This window comes from Hippoglossus stenolepis, chromosome 1 (genome assembly GCF_022539355.2).
Source record: "Hippoglossus stenolepis isolate QCI-W04-F060 chromosome 1, HSTE1.2, whole genome shotgun sequence".
NCBI lineage: Eukaryota > Metazoa > Chordata > Actinopteri > Pleuronectiformes > Pleuronectidae > Hippoglossus > Hippoglossus stenolepis.
Window position 1 is genome coordinate 26,031,004 of NC_061483.1, and position 20,296 is coordinate 26,051,299.

The window sequence follows — 20,296 nt, forward strand, 5'->3', positions numbered from 1 at the left end:
TAGGAGACTCAAACTTTTGACAGTGACATTAGATGTTTTTAATTACTGATTCTTCCTAGTGTCTGTTTCAGATTTCAATCGTGTAATGACACAGTAGAGAAAAACCTCCCAACATATACTAATTGTCGAATTAAATGCTTGTATTCAACTGACATTGCCTTGATTTTTTTGTAATGTTATTCTTCCCTCTGCTGGTTGTACTAGTGACATGCTGCCATAAAGTGCTGTGCAGTGTATATCAGGAAATGAACTGTAAGTTCAGGATAAACTAGCATCTAAACAAATCCGTGAATTAGAACTGACTATGTAAACAAAATATATTTGCTATGTCCCTTAAGTGAGAAAATATGTATGGTACATTTATAGGCAAGAGACACACCTTCTTGTCCGCCCTCTGTCTGTTTCTGCTTCCTCTCTTTATTTCAGAATGTCATGCATGTTTTTTTTTTAAGTTCCCATGAAGCTCTTTGGTGAGAGCAGGTTTCCTCACTTGGTTGTGTCACTGTCACACCATCTGTGTTCTGCTTTTCTCTTCAGACTAAATTATTTCGTCAGGAATTCAGCAACATGCAGAGGTGAGTTACGTTTTGATTCTCTTTAGGTCATAACTTCCTATACTGACACCGACTTGTGTAGGAATATGTGATGGTTCTTTAACTAATTGTGTGGAAGTGACTTTTGTAATGATTTGCTTATGTGTTCAAAGTTAAGATCAATAAATGTGTGTAAGGTTCAATGCATTTATTTAGATTTTCAACATTAAAGTCAGGTGGAATGTCTATTTTCTATGATATATTTCATGACATGCAACACAGCTTCAATAATAGTCTTACTTTTAAATCTACATTTAAATCTAACACTATCTGTAATATATTGGATGCATGACACAGCAGTATTCTTGAATAAAATATCCTTCTGCTTTTGTTCTGGTGTACAGCAGAACAAAAGTGTGTTGAATTAAGGCATTGTCTTTTTACGCATACTCTGAGGAGAGCCTATCGCTGAAGCACATCACCTGTGAAGTTTTGTCATTGTTCTCTTTGATTGTGTGTTATTCCATTACATACGTCTGTCGATAGATGAAAGTCAGGCTTTCTTTTTAAATGAATTCTGTCCACTTCACAGGACGAAGTGGTGGCTCCTCTGGTGGCTGCTCCTGTATTTGGTGTCTCATAACATCAGTGTTGTTGGAAGGAGATGTAGATCATATCATAAACAACAAAAAAAAGGCCCCACTTATTGTTGTAAATCAAATCCCACAGGTTCAGGTAAAACAGTATAATCCCCCTCCCATACGCACACACACACACACACACACACACACACACACACACACACACACACACACACACACACACACACACACACACACACACACACACACAAACACACACACACATATTTGGAATATTAACAAATGTTTCGTTCTTATTTCAGATCTCGATTTCTGTATGAAAGATCTAAGCAACACTTTGAAAAGAGGAAGAATCAAAAACATTACTGAGTAATTATTTTGATTATATATCAAATTATATTTTTTGTCTTTCTTAATATTTGTTCGAACTCTTTTGTAATATTCAGATCTAACATTAAGGCAGTTTGTGGTTTAGTAATAAAAAATAATTGATTTTGTGTTGTGAGTTATAATTGCTTGTCCTTTTCCACAAGGACCTTGATGGATCTGGAAGACCTTCTTGAGGAAGTCGACGTGGATGACAATGTGAACATGGCTTACCCTCATCTGGTGTTTCACCTGCAGAAGCCAAATGGCGTCTTCAATGGCATGACAATTCAAGCCAGCGAGAATGAGGTAAAGATGTGTTCAGTCTGCGCTGGAGATTTTAAGCCATGTAGAGAAGGCCACGTCTACCACTTGTATCTCTTGTGAAATATCTCACACCATCATGTTTCATTTTGCATAATGACATGCTAATAGTAACATGGTGTCCATTGCAGGGAATTTCTCACTCAACATAAGCCATTAGCTCTCATTGTGAGCATGTTTGCATGCAGACATTTGCATTTAGCGCAACTCTACTGAAGTTCAGCCGGTTCTAGGGAATTATTGTTTAATATAAATACTTGCATTGTAACAGATACAAGCTTTTATATGTTTAGCCATCAGGTAGTGTACTTTATTAGTTGATGTAAAATACAAATGTATACGAATGTATCTGAATGAGTTGCATATACATACAACAATATATTTCTCTTCTTGTTTTTGGCACCGTGCTTCTGATGTATAGGCATCGCCAAACAGCAATATCCCCAACGCCATAGTGAATGTTCAACTGCCCAAAGAGTTGGATGCTGGACCAGACAACACAATTGCATTTTGCCGGCTTACCTGGCCGGAAACAAATATGGTCAGAGACATCTGAATTGCTATTTAACACTACATATTCATTCTGCACAGTAAAATATCCCTCATGGATTTGCATCTTTCAGTTCGAGATTTAGGTAGCATCCATTATTTTAAAAAATCTATATCGGTTTTAAAATAGACGCACCCCTGGGTCTTGTTTTGCCCAGTTGTTGCTAGTTTATTTCATCATTTCATTTCATTTTCATAATTCATAATATTTCCAAATATCGCCACATAATGCTGCACACACTTAGGATACTTTTAGCTGCTTTATTAAAATGAAGAGAATTCCATATTGAATTCACATATATACAGTTGGTAGTTTTTTCAAAAAGCAAATGGCTCTCAGAGTCATCATTTTTGCGTAATTGTCCAACAACCACACTGACACCTCTTTCATAAAAGAGGTGTCAGTTTGTAACAAGCTGCAATATCGCCAAATGCAGTCATAGATTTTTTTTGGCAGGGGAACAAACTGCTTTTGTTCTTCTCCGCTGCAGTGACATGCAAAATGTAACTGAATACAAGATCAGGAAAGGTACTACATCTGTTCGCACCAGTGAATATAAACCACAACTTCTCCCTAGAATGACAATGACAGATGATATGAAACAGTGTGACAAGATCACTTTTCCCCTCTGACACTATCGGTTGTAAAGGGTAGTGATAAACTGTCAAACTCATGGACTGTATGTTGTACTGTAGGCGACATCAGGAGCCTCAAATCAACTGTATAACAACACAATGGTTGGCCTGAATGTGCGTCATAAGAACATTTCAGGACTACGGGAACGTGTCAACATCACCATGATTCTTAATATCGGCATAAATGTAACTATATAACTTAATTTCACAGATTTCAGTTAATGTGATCCGTCTGTTTGAATTGTCCTATGATCAAATACAGCATATATTTGTATATATTTGTATATGAGTAAAAAGCATCAATGTGTACATTATTAACCTAATGTGAACCTGGTTTGTCATTGTCAAAGGAGACCCGAGTCCCAAGTTGTGTGTTTTACGATGTCACAACAAATGGTGAGTAAACAAGCATCACATTAGGAATAAGTAATAACAACCCGACAATTATTTCTTTATGTTGCAAGAAGAGCTGACACACAATCTTTCATATGCATAATGGATGGGTCTGACTTTGTTTGACTTGGCAGAATATAACAGTAGTGGCTGCCTAACCCTTTGGAAGCGTGGTCAGGATAACATCACCTGCTCCTGCGATCACCTCACATACTTCGGCGTGCTCATGGTAGGAGAGACATTCACAACAAAGTGACTGGTACCTCATCGAGGCTGCATTCAATCAGCAAAACATTTCTACATATTATATATTGTGAGACATATATAATAAATACAGTTAATTTGCTATTAAAAACTAGCATGGTGAGACATCACAAACATTTGGCACAACGGAGGATACTTAACTTAAACCACAGGGCTGTACTAGAACAAATAGAGTATATAATGAGCCACCATGGGACATGACCTCCCACATCATCTAAAACAATCCTAAGTGAAACTATATGATCTGCATTTTAGTGCACACTGTGATAAAGATGATTTTGTAGAGAATATACAATTTATTATGTCATCGATTCTGTTGTGTTCTTCAGCTTAACAGCGTACATTTCTCTGTAGTATTTTGCATTTCTAGCTTACCACAGTGTCATTCTTGACTCCACCGCTAGAGGACGGAAGAGTTAGAAAATGAATCAAGTTCTACACAGTTTTTCTACAAAAGCGGAAATAAAACAATGTAAAGCCTAATTACTCGAAATCTTGCATTGAACTATTCCCTTATGTAACAAATTAAGTATTAATAGCAAAATCCACAAATTACTCACTGTGTAAAAGTGTACCTATGCAATCTTTACAGTGTTATTTGCAATGCATTGTATTTATCATATAGCTGTTTTTTGTAATTACTGATTACAGATGAGTTCACAAATATTTTACTTTTTATATCTCCAACACATAATAAATACACATAATTAATTAATTAATATCAGTCTCTGCCCAAAAATATAACTTACTCTGATCATAACACATTCTTCACACATTCATCACAGTTTGTATCAATAATATTCACCAATTCGTTAACAAAACTTTAAGTACATTTACTGAGCATGCCTCTTGACTAATGTCTACTAAAACAAAAAGGGGTACTCGCAATTCTGATACAGGTAATGATATTTAAAAATAAATAAATGACCAAAAAAAAGAGAAGAAACAGATTATGTCCTTAACCAGGAAATTGTAATCATCATCTTTGCTGACAAGATCAGATTTGTCAGTAAGTAACTCAAACTTCTGGTCTTCAGGAAATATATACAGCATATAAAGTTTTGGATCTAAAAAAAAGAAAATATAAATCAATACTAACATACTTTGATCCCTTTTTTGGCATATTTCCAGTGATCCAAGATTTTAGGGTAATCCCAGAATATATGAGTAAAAACCCCCAGCACAGTCCCTCTAACTCAGACATATTACAATACATTTCATATGAATATTTCAGAGATTTCATATAAATGGCAGGTAGCAGAAGAGTTGGTTTTCTCAATGTTATGTATGTTTAAGATGTAAGTGGGAAACATAACTTTAAAGCCAATGATAGAATTTGGATGTAAATCTTAATATCCAATAAGCCTAGTGAGGGAAAGGTATTGGAATAAAAAAAAGCAGCGTATCAGATAAGATGTAAAAAAAAACAAGCAAACACCTTCAAAATGATATCAAAGTTGTAGTTAAATACAGTATTTAAATAATGTTACTGAGTAACAGTACGCCATGCTGAATAATCTGATCCAAAATCTAGTGTCTGCATTTACATGACAGACTAAATGGAATAATAGAAATACAGCAAGTCAAAATTCCTGTGTATTTTCTCCACAGGTGTCTGCTCCCCTTTCAGATAAGGACCAGGAGATCCTGACATACATTAGTTGGATTGGCTGTACTCTTTCTCTCATTGCCCTGGTCGTCACTGTTTTAATCTTCATCACAAACAGGTTATTTACTCTTCCTTTATCTCCTCGTATTTCAGTGTCCTTTATCCCTTCTTACGTTTAATCTATCCTTCCCTATTACATGTTTTCAGTGACGGTGGCATCCCTCTGCCCTTGCTTCCACCACGTCTTAGGTTCTTCTACTCTCCTCTCCCTCCCTTGTTTGTCTTTTTCTTCTAATCCACTCTTCCTTTCTTCCACCACTTTCTGAATTTCATTGCCAGACATGTTTACATATAAGTGAATGCTGAACCCAGATCATTTCTCCTGTGTTTGACAGAAAGATCAGAGAAGATGTCTCCATGAAGATCCACGTCAACCTGGCCGTTGCGCTGATTTTGCTCAACATACATTTCCTCCCCAGTCACACAGTGGCAGCACAGTCCTCCACCGGGCTTTGCCTGTACATGGCTCTTTTTCTTCATTACTCCCTGCTGGCCACATTCAGCTGGATGGCCTTGGAGGGCTTCCACATCTACCTTCTCATAGTCAAAGTCTTCAATATCTATATCAAGAAATACATGCTCAAACTCGCTCTCGTAGGTTGGGGTGAGTAGAATTACCAGGGCTCAGGACCTACACCATCAGTTTAAAAAAATTTTGGGGGACTGCACATTTAAGTGGAGGAATTAATTCATTTCTCAAAGGTTCAGTGTGTGCGATTTAGGTGAAGGGATCTATTGCCAGAAATGTAATGTAAAATAATCTGATGCTTTCACCATTGTATTTCATCTAAATTGTACAAGTTCTTGTTTTCTTTACCCTAGAATGAGGCCTTTATATTAAAATATTTTATATTTACATTGGGAGCGGATCCTCTCTACGGAGGCTGCCATATTTTTTACAGTAACTGGACAAACTAAACACCCTTTTTAATTTTTATTACAACTGGAGGCTGCGGGCTCTCTTGCATGTTTGGAACGGGAGGGTGAGATGAGGGGTATTCAGCTGCAACATGCAAATCCACCACTAGATGTCACTAAATCCTACACACTGAACCCCTAATCTGTGTGTTACCTGCAGGTATTCCTGCAATCATTGTGTCCCTGGTGGTCATCATAGACAGAGACGCATATGGTCGCTTTACTTTGGACAAATCTAACCCCAACAACACTGCAATGTAAGAGAGAAGTGGGACACATTTGCATGTATAATCTAGACTAATAATTTGCATACAGAGTTTCTGTGTGCTTGACATTCAAATTAACAACAGAAACAGAAATTCCATTTCTTTGGGCGCAAAACTTGTTTTGCATTGCATATAGCTACATCTTTAGTCACCTGAATCTTTAGTCTCGTTTTAATTACAGATTATTCGATTTTTCAGCATATGAGCTAAAATTGCTATTATATTCCTTCTCTTCACAGATGCTATATAACCAACAAAATAGTAAAAGTGGTGACTACAATGGGAGTATTTGGCTTGGTGTTCATCTTTAACATGATCATGTTTGGGTTGACAGTCAGACGCGTTGTGAGTCTCCACCATAGTAAAGAGGTACGGGTCAATCTGCACTGTTACGTTTACTTTTGTGCCATATTTATTCACTAGACTTCAACTTTTCAAATGTAATCTTTTGACGGGAAGCATTAATACGCCACATATTGTAACATATGCAGCCAATCCCTTTATGTTTTTGACATTTTTATGTTGCAGCCTCATGATCCTAAAGCCTCAAATCATATTGACATTCATATTCAGATCCTTGACACTTGAATTGTACATCTTCTATTAACCACCTTCCATTTTTCTTGATCGCCTTCGTGATGTTTCTACACCTTGACTACAGTCCACCTGTGGCACCTGCCCACAGGGCTTAGAGACAGGATTGTGTTGAGACACAGATCTGGGGAAGGCAAAACAATTCTGCTCCAATAAAGGTTCTCAGGAGCCTCTGTGATTCTAATGGACAAGGTTTAGAACAACAAGAACTTTTTCTAATGCTGGTCATCTGCCCAAACTGATCTATGGGCGGACATGGGCCTCGGTAAGAAATAAGACGAAGAACCTGATGGTCAATCTGGCTGAGCTCCACATATCTTACGTGACAGAAGCCTGACAGAAGCATCTCCTCGGTGAAAGACACATGAAAGTCCAGAATGTGAGATTCTCTGGTCTGATGACACCAAGCTTGAACTGTTCGGCCTTGGTTCTAAATGTCATATATGGAGATAACCAGGCACTACTTATCACCTTTCCAATACCATCCAAACAGAAGAGCATGGTGGTGGCAGCATCATACTGTTTTTAGAGGCAGGGACAGAGACTGGTCAGGGTTGAGTGAAAGCTGAAAAGAGGAAAGTGCAGATGTATCATTAATGAAGACCTGGTTCAGAGTGCTGAGGACCTCAGACGATAACAACAAGACAATGACCCAAAGCACACTACCAAGCCAATGCAGGAGTGGCTTGAAGACAACACTGTGAAAGTCGTTGAATGCTCCAATCGAACATCAGAGACTTGAAAATATGTGTACGCCACACCCACACCTAACCTGATCCAGTTTGAGAGGATCTGCAGAGAAGAATTGTTGGAAAAGCTCCAAATCCACATGTGCAAAGCTGGTCAGGTCACACCGAAGAAGACTGTGCTCTAATCGCTGCCAGAGTTGCTTCAACTAATTACGGAGTAAAGGGTCTGAATACCTATGTCAATCTAATATGTCTAATATGTCTTCTTTTTGTAGTTTAAAAAAAACTGCTGCAACATAAGTATGTAAATGTGTCGAAATAAATGATAAATTTCCTTTTTAATCAATATACATACATCTGGGTGTTCAAGCTGTGCTGTTACGACAACCTTAAATTCATGTTAGATTGATTGAATATGTTAACATTTAAATCACAACTGTCTCTCTTATTATTTATTTATTATTATCTGAGTATTCTCAGTTTTTATTGTTCAATCTGCCAGACTACAAACATTTCATGGTCTCTAACTGGTATTTTCTGATCTCGTATTAACTGACAGTGTGGGACGAGTGACTTTGACAGAGCCAAGCGAGACATCTTTACCCTGCTGGGTGTCACCACTCTGCTCGGCCTCCCCTGGGGCCTGATCTTATTCTCGTTTGGCAACCTGACGGTTCCTGGCCTCTACCTCTTCTGCATCCTGAACTCACTGCAAGGTCAGCACAACCAGTGTCCACGTGCTTGATTACAGGGTGATGTTACTGCAAATATGACAGACGAGGGCACCTAGCACATTCTGTATGTTGTCCACTTATAATGGAGGGACATTTATCAGGTGACTTCAGGATGAGGCACAGCAGTGTGTGACTTCAACAACTGTTGTAGAGCAGGAACGGTAATCCATGTGTGTCATGAATAAAAGGTCAAAGTCTCGGGATCCTGAACCATGCAGAGTGTTGACATTAAAGGGGACATAGCATGCAAATTCCACTTTGTTAGTGCTTCTACAGGTTAATGTGGGTATCTGGCATGTCTACCAACCCAAAAACTCTGGGGAAAAAACACTCGCGCGTTTTGTTATAGTTCCTCTAAGTCAGAAACGTCATGCTTGAGCGACTCGATTGCGCTTCCTGGGTTTTGTGTCGTAACAAGGAACTGGAAGTCTCCCTACATGGTCTTGTAGGGACTGGGAGGCTGCAGCAGTTGCTCGGGAGCGACCGCTCGCTCTCCCATGCGTGAGCTGGAATTTGTGTCAGCGCCACACAGCCAGCAGTGTGGAAGACTTCCGCAGTGTTCAGCGCTACTGTAACCCCCGAACCCCGACATTCAACGGGTACAACAACAAGCGGAGAAAGCAGAATCGCGGGCTGACCTTATATATACAGTCTATGGGGCTGACCAGCGGAGAAATGCTCGTCCCGTGTGAACAGCCAGGCGGCTGCGCGCTTGAGAACGGCGCTGCGCTGCCTCGCAGCGGTCTTCCACACTGCCAGCTGTGTGGAAGACTTCCGCAGTGTTCAGCACTACTGTACCGGGTTACAGTAGTTACGCCGGTTACAGTAGGTGCGCTGGGTACACGGACGCGAAGCGCCTGCGAGGCAGCGCAGCGCCGTTCTCCAGCACGCAGCCGCCTGGCTGTTCACACGGGACGAGCATTTCTCCGCTGGTCAGCCCCATAGACTGTATATATAAGGTCAGCCCGCGATTCTGCTTTCTCCGCTTGTTGTTGTACCCATGAATGTCGGGGTTCGGGGTAAATGATGGTCTTCATAGCCCCCCTCTCTCTTTCTCTCTCTGTCTGTCTGCTTGTGTGCTTGTAGTGGATGGGCAGAGGGGGACATTTAATTATGTGATTGGGAAAATTAAAACTCCAGGACAACAGAAGGGGAATACAAAGTATGGGATGCATATTTGATAATTTATATCATATAAAATATGTAATTTATATCGTTTAAAATCATGGGGGGAGAGGGGGGAGGGGGGAGCTGGCTCATTAGCATTTAAAGGAACAGGCACTCAAAACAGGTCACTCTGTGGAGGGCTGTTTTATACAGGGTAAAAAGGGTGCTGTTTTATATGATCCTTGTGGTATTTTGACCAAAGTATGTTACAGACATTTCATTAAGACCCCAAGGAACCATATCAACTTGTGGTAAAATGGGCATGCTATGTCCCCTTTAACACTTCTTCACTAGAAGACTGACGTGCGACAGTTAGATCAGTGGCTCATTTGAATGATTTGCGTCATACCTGTGTCATCTCTTCCTGTGCCTGCTCTAATACTTTACTTCCCTTTCCCTCCTTTGACTCACACAGGTGTCTTCATCTTCCTGTGGTTTGTGATGTCTTTGAGAAAGAAGAGAAAGTCAGCGACTGTGAGCGTAACACAAAATACCAATAGCTAAGGCCGGACTCAGGATATAGCAAGACATGTGTGTGTGTGTGTGTGTGTGTGTGTGTGTGTGTGTGTGTGTGTGTGTGTGTGTGTGTGTGTGTGTGTGTAATACTGAAATAATGAAGCAAATGTACATACTGATATCCACTCATGTTAGTGACTCTGATGTTTAATTATGAAAATATTGAATATCTCAGTTTCCATGCTGTTCCATTAACATACCCTGTTGTGCTTATACTTTATGGTGAGGTGTTTACTTATCCATCCATTGGGCAAAACAATTTGAAGTAAAGAAGTTGATAAGATGTACAACTAAAAGGAAGGGATTTTCTCTCTCTGCAGTTGCCAATGCTTGCTCATTGTGGGAACGGTTGGGTTTCTATAAATATATTTCTTGCAATGACAGTGTGTGTATAGTATCTTCATGCAGTTTGTATGTCATTTTCAAAGATTACAAATTCATTAAAAGCAAATCTAAGATATAACAAGAGCTTCATATTGTTTTTTTACATCATATTTCTGTTGAAATAGAGAAATATAACAAACTCACCTACAGTTATATTGTTGCCCTCATAAAGAAATATTGCATATAGCTCCAGCAGAGCGAACACATGCACTATTGTATTTTATGTAAAGCATCAGGTCATGAGCATCACTCGATAAGGTTTGTCAGGTTCATCCTGTTTACTTCAGAAGTAAGGAGAGGACGACTCTGTGTCCACTGAGTGTTCATGTAAGTCTATTATTATCACATACTTGAGGTATTATTGTGATTTTAGTGTGAAATTACGTGTGTAAAATACTTTGGTTTAATTACTCTATCCAGATAATTTGATCATTGTAATTAGTTTAATAGATAATGATTTCAAATGTAAAACTGTGAGACTTTTATTCATTGCATTAATCCCACATTCAGAGGAAGCACAATGGTTCCCTTACTGCTGATACTGCTGCTGCCAAACTCACTGGCTGATCAAGGTAAGAATCTTTGCTTGTCTAATAGCGAGTAATGCATCTATTAACAATTTATAGAAATGTATATTATTTATTGATTTATATTTTTGGGGAAATACATTTTTTACTTGCTACAAACCTGTACGAAGTGTGAACATGGAACAAATAACGTTTAACTTGAATAGCACTCAGTTGAGAGCATATCTCAATGAAGGCCTAACAGTCCCCTCTTGAAACCACATTTAAATTCATTAGATTTGGATTTTCATCTGGATCTGTACCAAATTGCAAATGTTACAGGTCTCAGGTTGAGACTCCATAAGCAGATAAGATTTCCTGTATAAAACAGGAGAAAGAATGAGACAGACGGCAGGTGCTTCTGTGCAGTGCAGCTTCGCTCAGTAGAATTTATTCACAAATATGCAAATAATCATTTTGCTGCATTTTGTTCATGTATTCAAATGTTATCTTAACAATACAAATACACAACATATATCTATTAACATCTCTCTTTACACTTTCTTTCAAACAGCAAAAAAAAAACACACATTCTCAACTTCTCTATTCAGTGAATTCGGGTGTAATATTATATCAATGACATTCTCATTCAGCCTATTAACTGAGTTATTCTTAATGTTCACAACTATTGACTAATAAACATTACCTGGAAATATTTCCCTATTTTAATCTCACTTATATGGTGCAAATAAAGCAGTGTAATACTGAAAATAAACAAAATAAATTAACACAATGCTACAATGTATATTAAGAATACAAAACCCTGGACTTTTTACAGTATATGTTTGTTTGTAACCAACTCGTATAACCAGAAAACCGTCATCAAACCACATATTCACAACAAATATTCCCACACAATCAATCTCACATGTAAATGAAATGATAATGAGCAGAGGTATGTAATTATTCACATTTAACACACCACCAACCTGTATAAACAGGAGAAAGAATGAGACAGACGGCAGGTGCTTCTGACCAGTGCAGCTCCGCTCAGTGGAATGAGGAAGTCAACATACAATCCGTGAGAGAAGCACGGCACCACACTGCCTCCTACTGGCAACACTGAGATACTCTAAATAGGTTATACACCAAAAATAAAGGTTTATACTTTACCATAAGGACATAACATTGTGGCTCAAATTAACACATTTATTTCACAGAAATAACATTAACCAAAATATCGACAAATTCCATAAAATGTGACCATATATTTAAGGCGTGTCACACAAACACTCATAAATATCAGTCCCCAAAACAGTTGTTTTTTTACATCTATGAGTTCTTCTCTGAGAAATCCACGAAAATGCTGAACAGCCTATCTTGTGATGTTAAACAAAGTGAGAAAAACTTTCCTGGATCTGCATCCGCACCTAAATCCATTGGCTTCGCCTTGGGTCATGGCCAACCCTGAAAGAATTTCATGGAAATCATTTAAGTAGTTTTTTGCGTAATCCTGCTAATGAACAAATGGAAAACATAACCTCCTTGGCAGAGTTAACTATCATCTTATTACAGTCGAAGTAGCAGTAAAACTGCACAGAGCGATTATCTATCTAGCACAGCAGAACTGGCTGAGACCTGTTTCCAGGGGCAACAACTGAAAGCTCACTGCTCATACCTAAGAGCTCTAGAAATCTAATGTACCTCAGCATCTCTCGCTCTGTCATCCTACTTTGTTGTACAAAGAATACAAGCAGGATAACAATGAGACAAAGTACCTCCCAAAGTACTATTCATTACATCTTTCTATATATTGATTGATTTTGGTACAATAGTCTGATAAGTGCACACAGTACAAATGAGGTGCTTTCTTTAAGAATGTTTGAACATTGTATAAAAAGCTGTTTATCTTTCCGTTAATCATGGTCTCAATTTAATATATGTTATGAATATGGAAATCTGAAAAGGCTTGAATATGTGTGTGTATGGGTATCAAATTTTTCCACACAGTGAAGCAGCCACTAAATCATTAAATACGTTATTTCCTGTGTCGTACTGTCCTGTGTTGTATTTGTGTTCTGTTTTTGTCTTTCTGTTCTGTTTAGTTTGCATCAACATTACAAGCGTTTACAACATGGGCATCACCATAACAAACGCTGCCATCGTTGATAACCGGTCCAGTAATGTGCAATGCAAGGTGGGTGCGGATGCGGGTGCGGATGCGGATGCATGCATCTTTCAATGCACGTTCAACACGACATCGTTCAATGGATCGTCTGCTTGCTTTGAAGCCACAGTGACAGAATACCCTTTCAAGGTTGATTACATCATACAACAGTGTAAGTAAACTGCCTCTAGAGAAGACTGCTGACTCTGTATAGAGGTGTTAAAGGGTGGGCAGCACTGCCACCTACAGTATGAGGTGCAAACACACACGCACACACACACACACACACACACACACACACACATCCATATCTCTGATGGGGTCAGAAAGTGTTTAGAGATACAGCAGCTGATTCAAATTGATGGAAATCTGCACATTGTGATTTTATGTCTGCATCTAATGTGTGAATCTTGTGTTTCTTCACAGACAGCAACTGTGCACTATACTTGTGCACGGAGAGCGATATCGTGCCATTGATTTTCACTCTGAATACTAACAGCTCCTGCCAGAAGGATATGATGCAACTCTTATCCATCAAAGGTTGCTGTCCAAAGCTCTTCTACAATAATGCAGAAGTTAAGAAGACCTTCTTAACGTAAGTGTACTGCTCAAAAGAATTAACTCTTTCATTCGTTCATATTGTTTTCTGTATTGTTTTTAGCCCTGCGAGAGGCATGGCTCTAGGGAAAGCAATAGACAAAATTCACACCATTTTCCTCTGACATTAGGCTCAGAGTGGGAAGCTGGGAAGCAAACAGCAGTACAACAGAATAATATTGTACTGCTGTGATCCAGGTGTATAAGTCGTATAAACACGAGAAGATAACATTATTACAACCCCTTCCTTACCATGAGGGCTGTGTTTGTATTGAAACATCAATGCGTATCTTGCACTAACTCATTTGATTGTAAAGCTGCTTTCAGACATGCGAGTGTGTGAGTGAGAGGCTCTGGACTGTCCCCAGCTTTTCTCCAGCCAGACCCCTGGAGCAAAAACTCCAGAGAATGTCAGAATGAGTCCATGTGAGAACACAGCAGAAGATCCTCAGCAGGATTGCCTTTGCAGTTGCTGATCAGTTAGGGACCTGTGAAATCAAAAAAGTTTGTCAGATTCCCTATGTTTATATAACATTTAAACCTGGATCACTGCATCATAGGCTCTATGTTGGACAGTCAGTCCACCATGTGGTCCAGATTTAAACATCTCAACAATTAGATTCACGATTCAATACTTTATTGCCATATTAACAGAGTTGATTGGAATCTTGGCGAGTGCACTCAAACTATTGGATGACTTGACACAAAATCAGGTTTTAACATTCACGACTCCCAGAGGCTTAATCTTTTTTCCATTGACTTTGTTGCTTTGACTATTTGTCTTGCATCAACACGAGGTTGACATTTGTCGTTGAGAATGAAATGTCTCAACCACATTGGGATTCATTGCCATGAAATTTGGTGCACACATTCATGACCCCCTGAGGGTAAATTCTACCATCATCAGGTTAACATGTCATGTCTTAGTTTATGACATCATACGGTGGCTATGAAAGGATAACACGCTGCAACTTAAAAGACATGCCAACAGATAAACCACGAGTAAGCTTTAGCTGCTTTCAGACATTCACTGAGCGCAGTTTCTCCGGAGTTAGTGTATGTGTGAATGCAAATGTCCAAGTGAGAGCCTCTGGAGTTTCTGCTGACTTTCTCTGCCTGGAACCCTGGTACAAAGTCGGCAGAAAGTCGGCAGAAGTCGATGCGAGAACACAGCAGGAGATCCTCAGGATTCACTGCGAGCGAGTGGAGGGGTTGATTACGCTTCTAACACAGACGCAAAAATTAAAGAAATAAACAAAAAGATAACAACTAAATCAGGATGAAAAAGCAGTGTTACACACACGTAGAAGACACAGACGAAGATGTCAAGAGAGTTAATGGAGATAAGCAGAAAAGAGATAAACAAAATCATGTGATATATGCAGTGGAACACTCTACATTCTGCCTTTGCCTGCTGCTCTACCCCTCTTGTGAATCCTGTGGAGGATTTGTTGCTGTTGTGAACCCGTCTGGGCAAAGAACCTCCCGCTGCGTTGAGCGTGTGAAAAAGGCAAACTGAGAAAGTTTGGTCATGTCTGAAAGCGGCTTACTCTATCATTCATTCATTCTTGGTTGCAGAGTGGAAAAACACATAATCCACAACATCATCAGAGCGACCCAGTTTGAGACTGCGGGCTCCATACTTCACGATCTGACGGCCTTTTCCCTGGATGTGTTGAATATCAGTGCGGCTAACCTCAGCTCCTCTGGAACCAGCTGGATCCGGCTGCAACCTCCACAGGTACACAGGCTGTGATCAAGGTGGCGCTGATGAGTGTAGAGGGAACAATCCTTATTAAGATAGCATGAATTTGGCGAATACGTTAATTTCTTTGTTACATTATTAGCCTGTTAAAACAAACCTTGTAGACCAATGTTGTGGTTTTGCTTGATGAGTTTTTTTGTAAGTTGCTTGATCATCTTCTCCTTACATCCACCTTTAGCTGCTGTATCAGAATGAGTCATTTGTCCCTGAGATTTTGATACCTGTGGATTGCCTACAATCCATCCAAGATGAGGAGAGGATTATTGGTTTGGTCACCTACTTGCAGCAGGACTCGTTCAGAGTATGTATATATATATATATATACTCCTGCATTAATTTATCCTGACACAATTATCTTTATCATATATTATATATAGTACGATTATATAACATGTGGATTACATTAAATATAGACAGTGCATGTTGTGTTTCCTCCTCATTAGCTTGAACAGGAGAATATCTCATCGATGGTTCTCAGGATTGAACTACTGGGTGGACGACGCTTATACAATCTGCCTCTGCCAATCAAGATGACTTTCAGAGTTGCTACAGACACAGTAAGTCTATGAGTTTATGTTTAATTTATAGTTTGATGGTCAACTGTGGGCCTACGGACACGTAGTTGTTTGCTGTACAGACGTTGAAGATATGAACGTAACAAATAAGACGGACTTGACTTGATTTTAACGTTGCTGAAGCTTAAGTGGTGTTTTTCTACCTTTCTTTTGTATTTTAGTAACTTGGTTTAAACTTACTAGTGTGGCACAGAACACTTTGGCTTTTAAAAGGAATGAAAAGACAAAAGGACTTTCACAGGATTTGATCCATGCACTGTAGCTCTGGGATTATTCAGTATTTTGTTAAATGTGTTGGGTAAACTTGTTGAATGGTCTTTATAGAGAATGTGAACTTCAAGGAAGCTTTACATGTTTGTATTTTTACAGAATGACACCTTACTGTGTCACTATTTGGATGAACACGGTAAGTGTATGATACTTTTTGCTTACAAATACACAGTAAAGCACTGGAATTTTGGTCAGCATTTATGATTTACCTACAGTAATATGTAATGACTGCCTTTTAGATTCAAATGGCTAAACAGTTTTATACACCACACATCAAAGATATATTTGCATGTGAAATAAAATACTCAAATAACATTTATACTGAGAGGTTTAATAAATATACTTTAATCGACAAAAGGTGGATTTTTGTATGCCCTTTAATGGGATTGTGTTGTCTAACATATGTGGACCTATTTAGCTAAATGTATTTTTCATGTGCACAGATTGGCTGTGGAAAACAGATGGATGTCAGACTTACAGCAACCAAAGTGACATTATTTGCAGCTGCAACCATGCAACAGCCTTTGCCGTCCTACTGGTAAGAGACACACTTAATTTGACGTTCCTGGTATATAAATCTTACATCTCTGACCTGGTTCTAGATGTTAGCCTGTAACTTGCAGACAGATCATCACTTTCCCATTTTTGTCTTTAGACAAGATCGAAACTTGCAGAGGTCCACTGGAAAATTCTCTCATACATCAGTTACATAGGCTGCGGCCTGTCTGCCTTCTTCACTGCTTTGTCCATCCTGTGGTATGTCTTTAGTAGGTAGGTCTATGCTTTTCAGTTTATGCGAAATTAAAATGCAAGTCACATTCTCTGAGGATTCAGCTTTATTTGTATTTTACAACACAACACTGGATTACAGTAACATTACAGTAACAATGCAACACTGCTGCTACATATCAAGAAACGACATCCAGAATCCTGTCTGTTTATCAGCGGCCACCATCTAACCTGCTCCTGTAGATATGTCGATTACTACTGATCTACTTCTCTCTATTCCTCAGAAACCACAAAATGGATTTTTCCATTTCTATTCATGTATCTCTGAGCGGGGCCTTATTTCTGCTCAATACAACCTTCCTGCTGACTGAGTGGGGGGCCACGGTGGAGCTAGACTGGGTGTGCGTGTTTGTTGCAGCTTTCATGCATTACTCCTTGCTCTGCTGTTTCACCTGGATGGCTATCGAGGCACTTCACCTCTATCTCATGCTAATAAAGGTGTTTAACACCCACTACAAACACTACCTGGTCAAGCTGTCCCTAGTTGGATGGGGTGAGTATTGCTTGAGCGCCTATGTGGATGTGCTGTGATGACAACATTGTGACAACAGTTTAACTTAGAATGCTGACAGGAAACCCCAGACACATGACACAGTAAAAAAAGGAACTTTTTATGAGGAAACTCACAGAGTCTCTGTTCGACGAGAGCTGCTGAACCAGGGGTTAGATTGAAGATGACCGGCACAATTTTATTGTTGGTGATTCGATGCCTTGTTTTATAAAATAAGATAAGCTGTACCTTTTCTTGATCCTCCGTATATATTATTTCTGAACATTAGAGCACTGTAAAAAAAATAGCTTGTCGCAGTATATTAGGCATATTTAATTTCAAATTAAACAGTTCTTACTTTCTTTCTCTAGGCACAGCACAGTATATAACAATACTTATTTTTATTGAGTTCCTGTCCACTTTGTTGAAGTCAACAACTTAAAGGTTGAGTGTGTAGGATTTAGTGACATCTAGTGGTGAAGTTGCAGGTTGCAGCTGAATTCCCCTCACTTCACCCTCCCCTTCCAAACATGAAAGAGAACCTGTGGTAGCCTTCAGTTGTCATAAAAACTCAAAAGGTGTTTAGTTTGTCCAGTTTGGACTATTGTAAAAAACATAGCAGCTTCCATAGAGAGGACCCGCTTCTGATGTAAATATAAAGTACTTAAATATAAAGGCCATTCTAGGGCGAAGATAACAACAAGTAGTACAAATTAGATGAAACACTAGTGAAAACATCACTAGGATTATTTTATATTCAATATCTGCCAATAGATCCCTTTCACCAAAATCTTACACACTGAACCTTTGAAATACATTAAGCGGTTTAGATGTGAATTGATGTCACCAGCTTAAGTTTACTTAATTTTTCTGTGGCAACCAGTTGCCATTTTTTTAAAAGTAAACGCAACTTATTGTATTTTAGAGTGCACTAGCAATATTTTTGGATTCATATTTTTCTGCCTCAAATTCCAAAATAGCAGGTGTGTGTGTGTGTGTGTGTGTGTGTTTAATTCTCAGGGATCCCTGGTGTAATTGTGGCAGTCTCTGTGGCAGTGAAGGACGTCAAACAGTTTTATGGAGCTACACAAATGAGCATGGCCGATACAAACCAAACTAATGCCATGTGAGTAAATTGTAAATTGTTTTTGGCAAGAAAACATAGTCTCATCATAGTCTATTTTTGACTAAATCGATCTATGATAGATCTTTTATAAAATTTAATATGAAAAAGGTTTTAAGTGTATTATGGTTACACATGGTTACATGAAGTCTAGTTTATATTAATGAAATAATGTTGATGCCTGTGACATTACAATTTAAGGATTTAAATTATGAAATTACATCATTGTTATAAAGAAAGGTAATTGTATAACGTAACTATATTGCTACTGTTGAATAATGTCCATTATAAAGAAAATCATGTGTGTGATTTCATAAAACTGTTAAGGATAGTAACTTTTTAAATTTTACTCTATGAATGTTCCCCGTATACCCACCGATTATCTGTCTTCTCTGCTATATAATGAGGCAATAAGATGACCTGTGGGTTACCTGTTTTCCCCACAGCTGCTGGATCACAGATAACTCCTTCTTCTACTCCTTGAATCTGGTGTATTTCACCCTCATATTCATCTTCAATTCTGGCATACTGATAACAGTGGCCTCAAGGATCTGTAAGATGCAGCAAAGGTTGAGCAGCAGCTCGAAGCTTGGAACAAAGACTGGGGGAAATGCAGGGAGAGACCCAGATAACTGCAAGAGTGGCTTCACTGTGATGGGTCTCACCTGCCTGCTGGGGACCACCTGGGGCCTGGCCTTTCTGGGCTCAGGATACGTCAACTACCCCATCCTCTACCTTTTCTGCATCCTGAACTCCACACAAGGTCAATTTGTATCTGTATTCTTTGGTTTGAACAGCGTTTGTCTCTGAGGGTGTTTGAACATGCTATTCAACTGAATCAGGAATAGATGGACCTGTTGAGCTAGTCTTGAAGCAGCATTTAAACCCACCTTTTGTGTCTCTTTGTCAAGGTTTCTTTATCTTTTTATGGATCTGTCTGTCAGCCAAGAAGCAGAGGAAGCAAGAAATGGAGGACAAGATGACTACTGTCAACACCTCAGGAATCAAATCGGATTAGACCCCCTTTCATCGCCTGCTTTTGTCTGGATGATAAAACCTACCCTGTGATTGTAACTTCCCTTATCGTACCCTTCCATGTAACCTTCTGTCCTTGGACCTCTCCTGTTTACATTATACTGTATGTTAGCCCTGTAAATTCACAAGCATGATGTAAGCTTCCATTCACATGCAGATGACACACAACTGTATTTCTATCTCGTTTGAATTACTCTGATCAAGTTGATGTTTCGACTTAAAATGCTGGAAGGCTCAAAATTTCTTCCAGTTAGATATTGACAAGACTAAGGTCAAGACTATAGGCCGTGACACTGTTACTACCCACACTTTAAAGTAAAACCTTGGCGTCATGTTCGATAATGATCTCACCTTAAATATTCATATTCAACACAT

The 20,296-nt window shown here is 39.0% G+C and overlaps 2 protein-coding genes across 4 annotated transcripts; both read left to right on the forward strand.

Annotated features, from left to right (window-relative positions):
• The first annotated feature begins 459 nt into the window (after nt 1-459).
• LOC118109934 (adhesion G-protein coupled receptor G1) lies at nt 460-10,671 on the forward strand. Of its 2 annotated transcripts, XM_035157455.2 has the most exons (14): nt 460-575; nt 1,126-1,268; nt 1,438-1,504; nt 1,669-1,810; nt 2,247-2,366; nt 3,071-3,196; nt 3,361-3,406; nt 3,538-3,632; nt 5,279-5,394; nt 5,672-5,940; nt 6,415-6,511; nt 6,760-6,889; nt 8,363-8,519; nt 10,120-10,671. In XM_035157455.2, the coding sequence occupies exons 1-14, from the start codon at nt 568-570 to the stop codon at nt 10,206-10,208; spliced, it is 1,605 nt and encodes a 534-aa protein (XP_035013346.1). In that variant the 5' UTR covers nt 460-567; the 3' UTR covers nt 10,209-10,671. The 2 variants fall into 2 exon arrangements, with proteins under 2 accessions (XP_035013346.1, XP_035013420.1); XM_035157529.2 differs by lacking the exon at nt 10,120-10,671 and having other exon boundaries at nt 7,182-8,499.
• A 216-nt stretch (nt 10,672-10,887) lies between these two features.
• On the forward strand, nt 10,888-19,937 carry LOC118112002 (adhesion G-protein coupled receptor G2). Of its 2 annotated transcripts, XM_035160988.1 has the most exons (14): nt 10,888-10,931; nt 11,115-11,176; nt 13,216-13,449; nt 13,704-13,872; nt 15,453-15,615; nt 15,818-15,940; nt 16,083-16,196; nt 16,584-16,620; nt 16,928-17,022; nt 17,140-17,255; nt 17,498-17,766; nt 18,784-18,889; nt 19,333-19,649; nt 19,798-19,937. In XM_035160988.1, exons 2-14 carry the CDS (start codon nt 11,125-11,127, stop codon nt 19,902-19,904), a joined length of 1,902 nt encoding a protein of 633 aa, XP_035016879.1. In that variant the 5' UTR covers nt 10,888-10,931; nt 11,115-11,124; the 3' UTR covers nt 19,905-19,937. The 2 variants fall into 2 exon arrangements, with proteins under 2 accessions (XP_035016879.1, XP_035016872.1); XM_035160981.2 differs by lacking the exons at nt 10,888-10,931; nt 11,115-11,176 and having other exon boundaries at nt 13,086-13,449.
• Nucleotides 19,938-20,296: the final 359 nt, after the last annotated feature.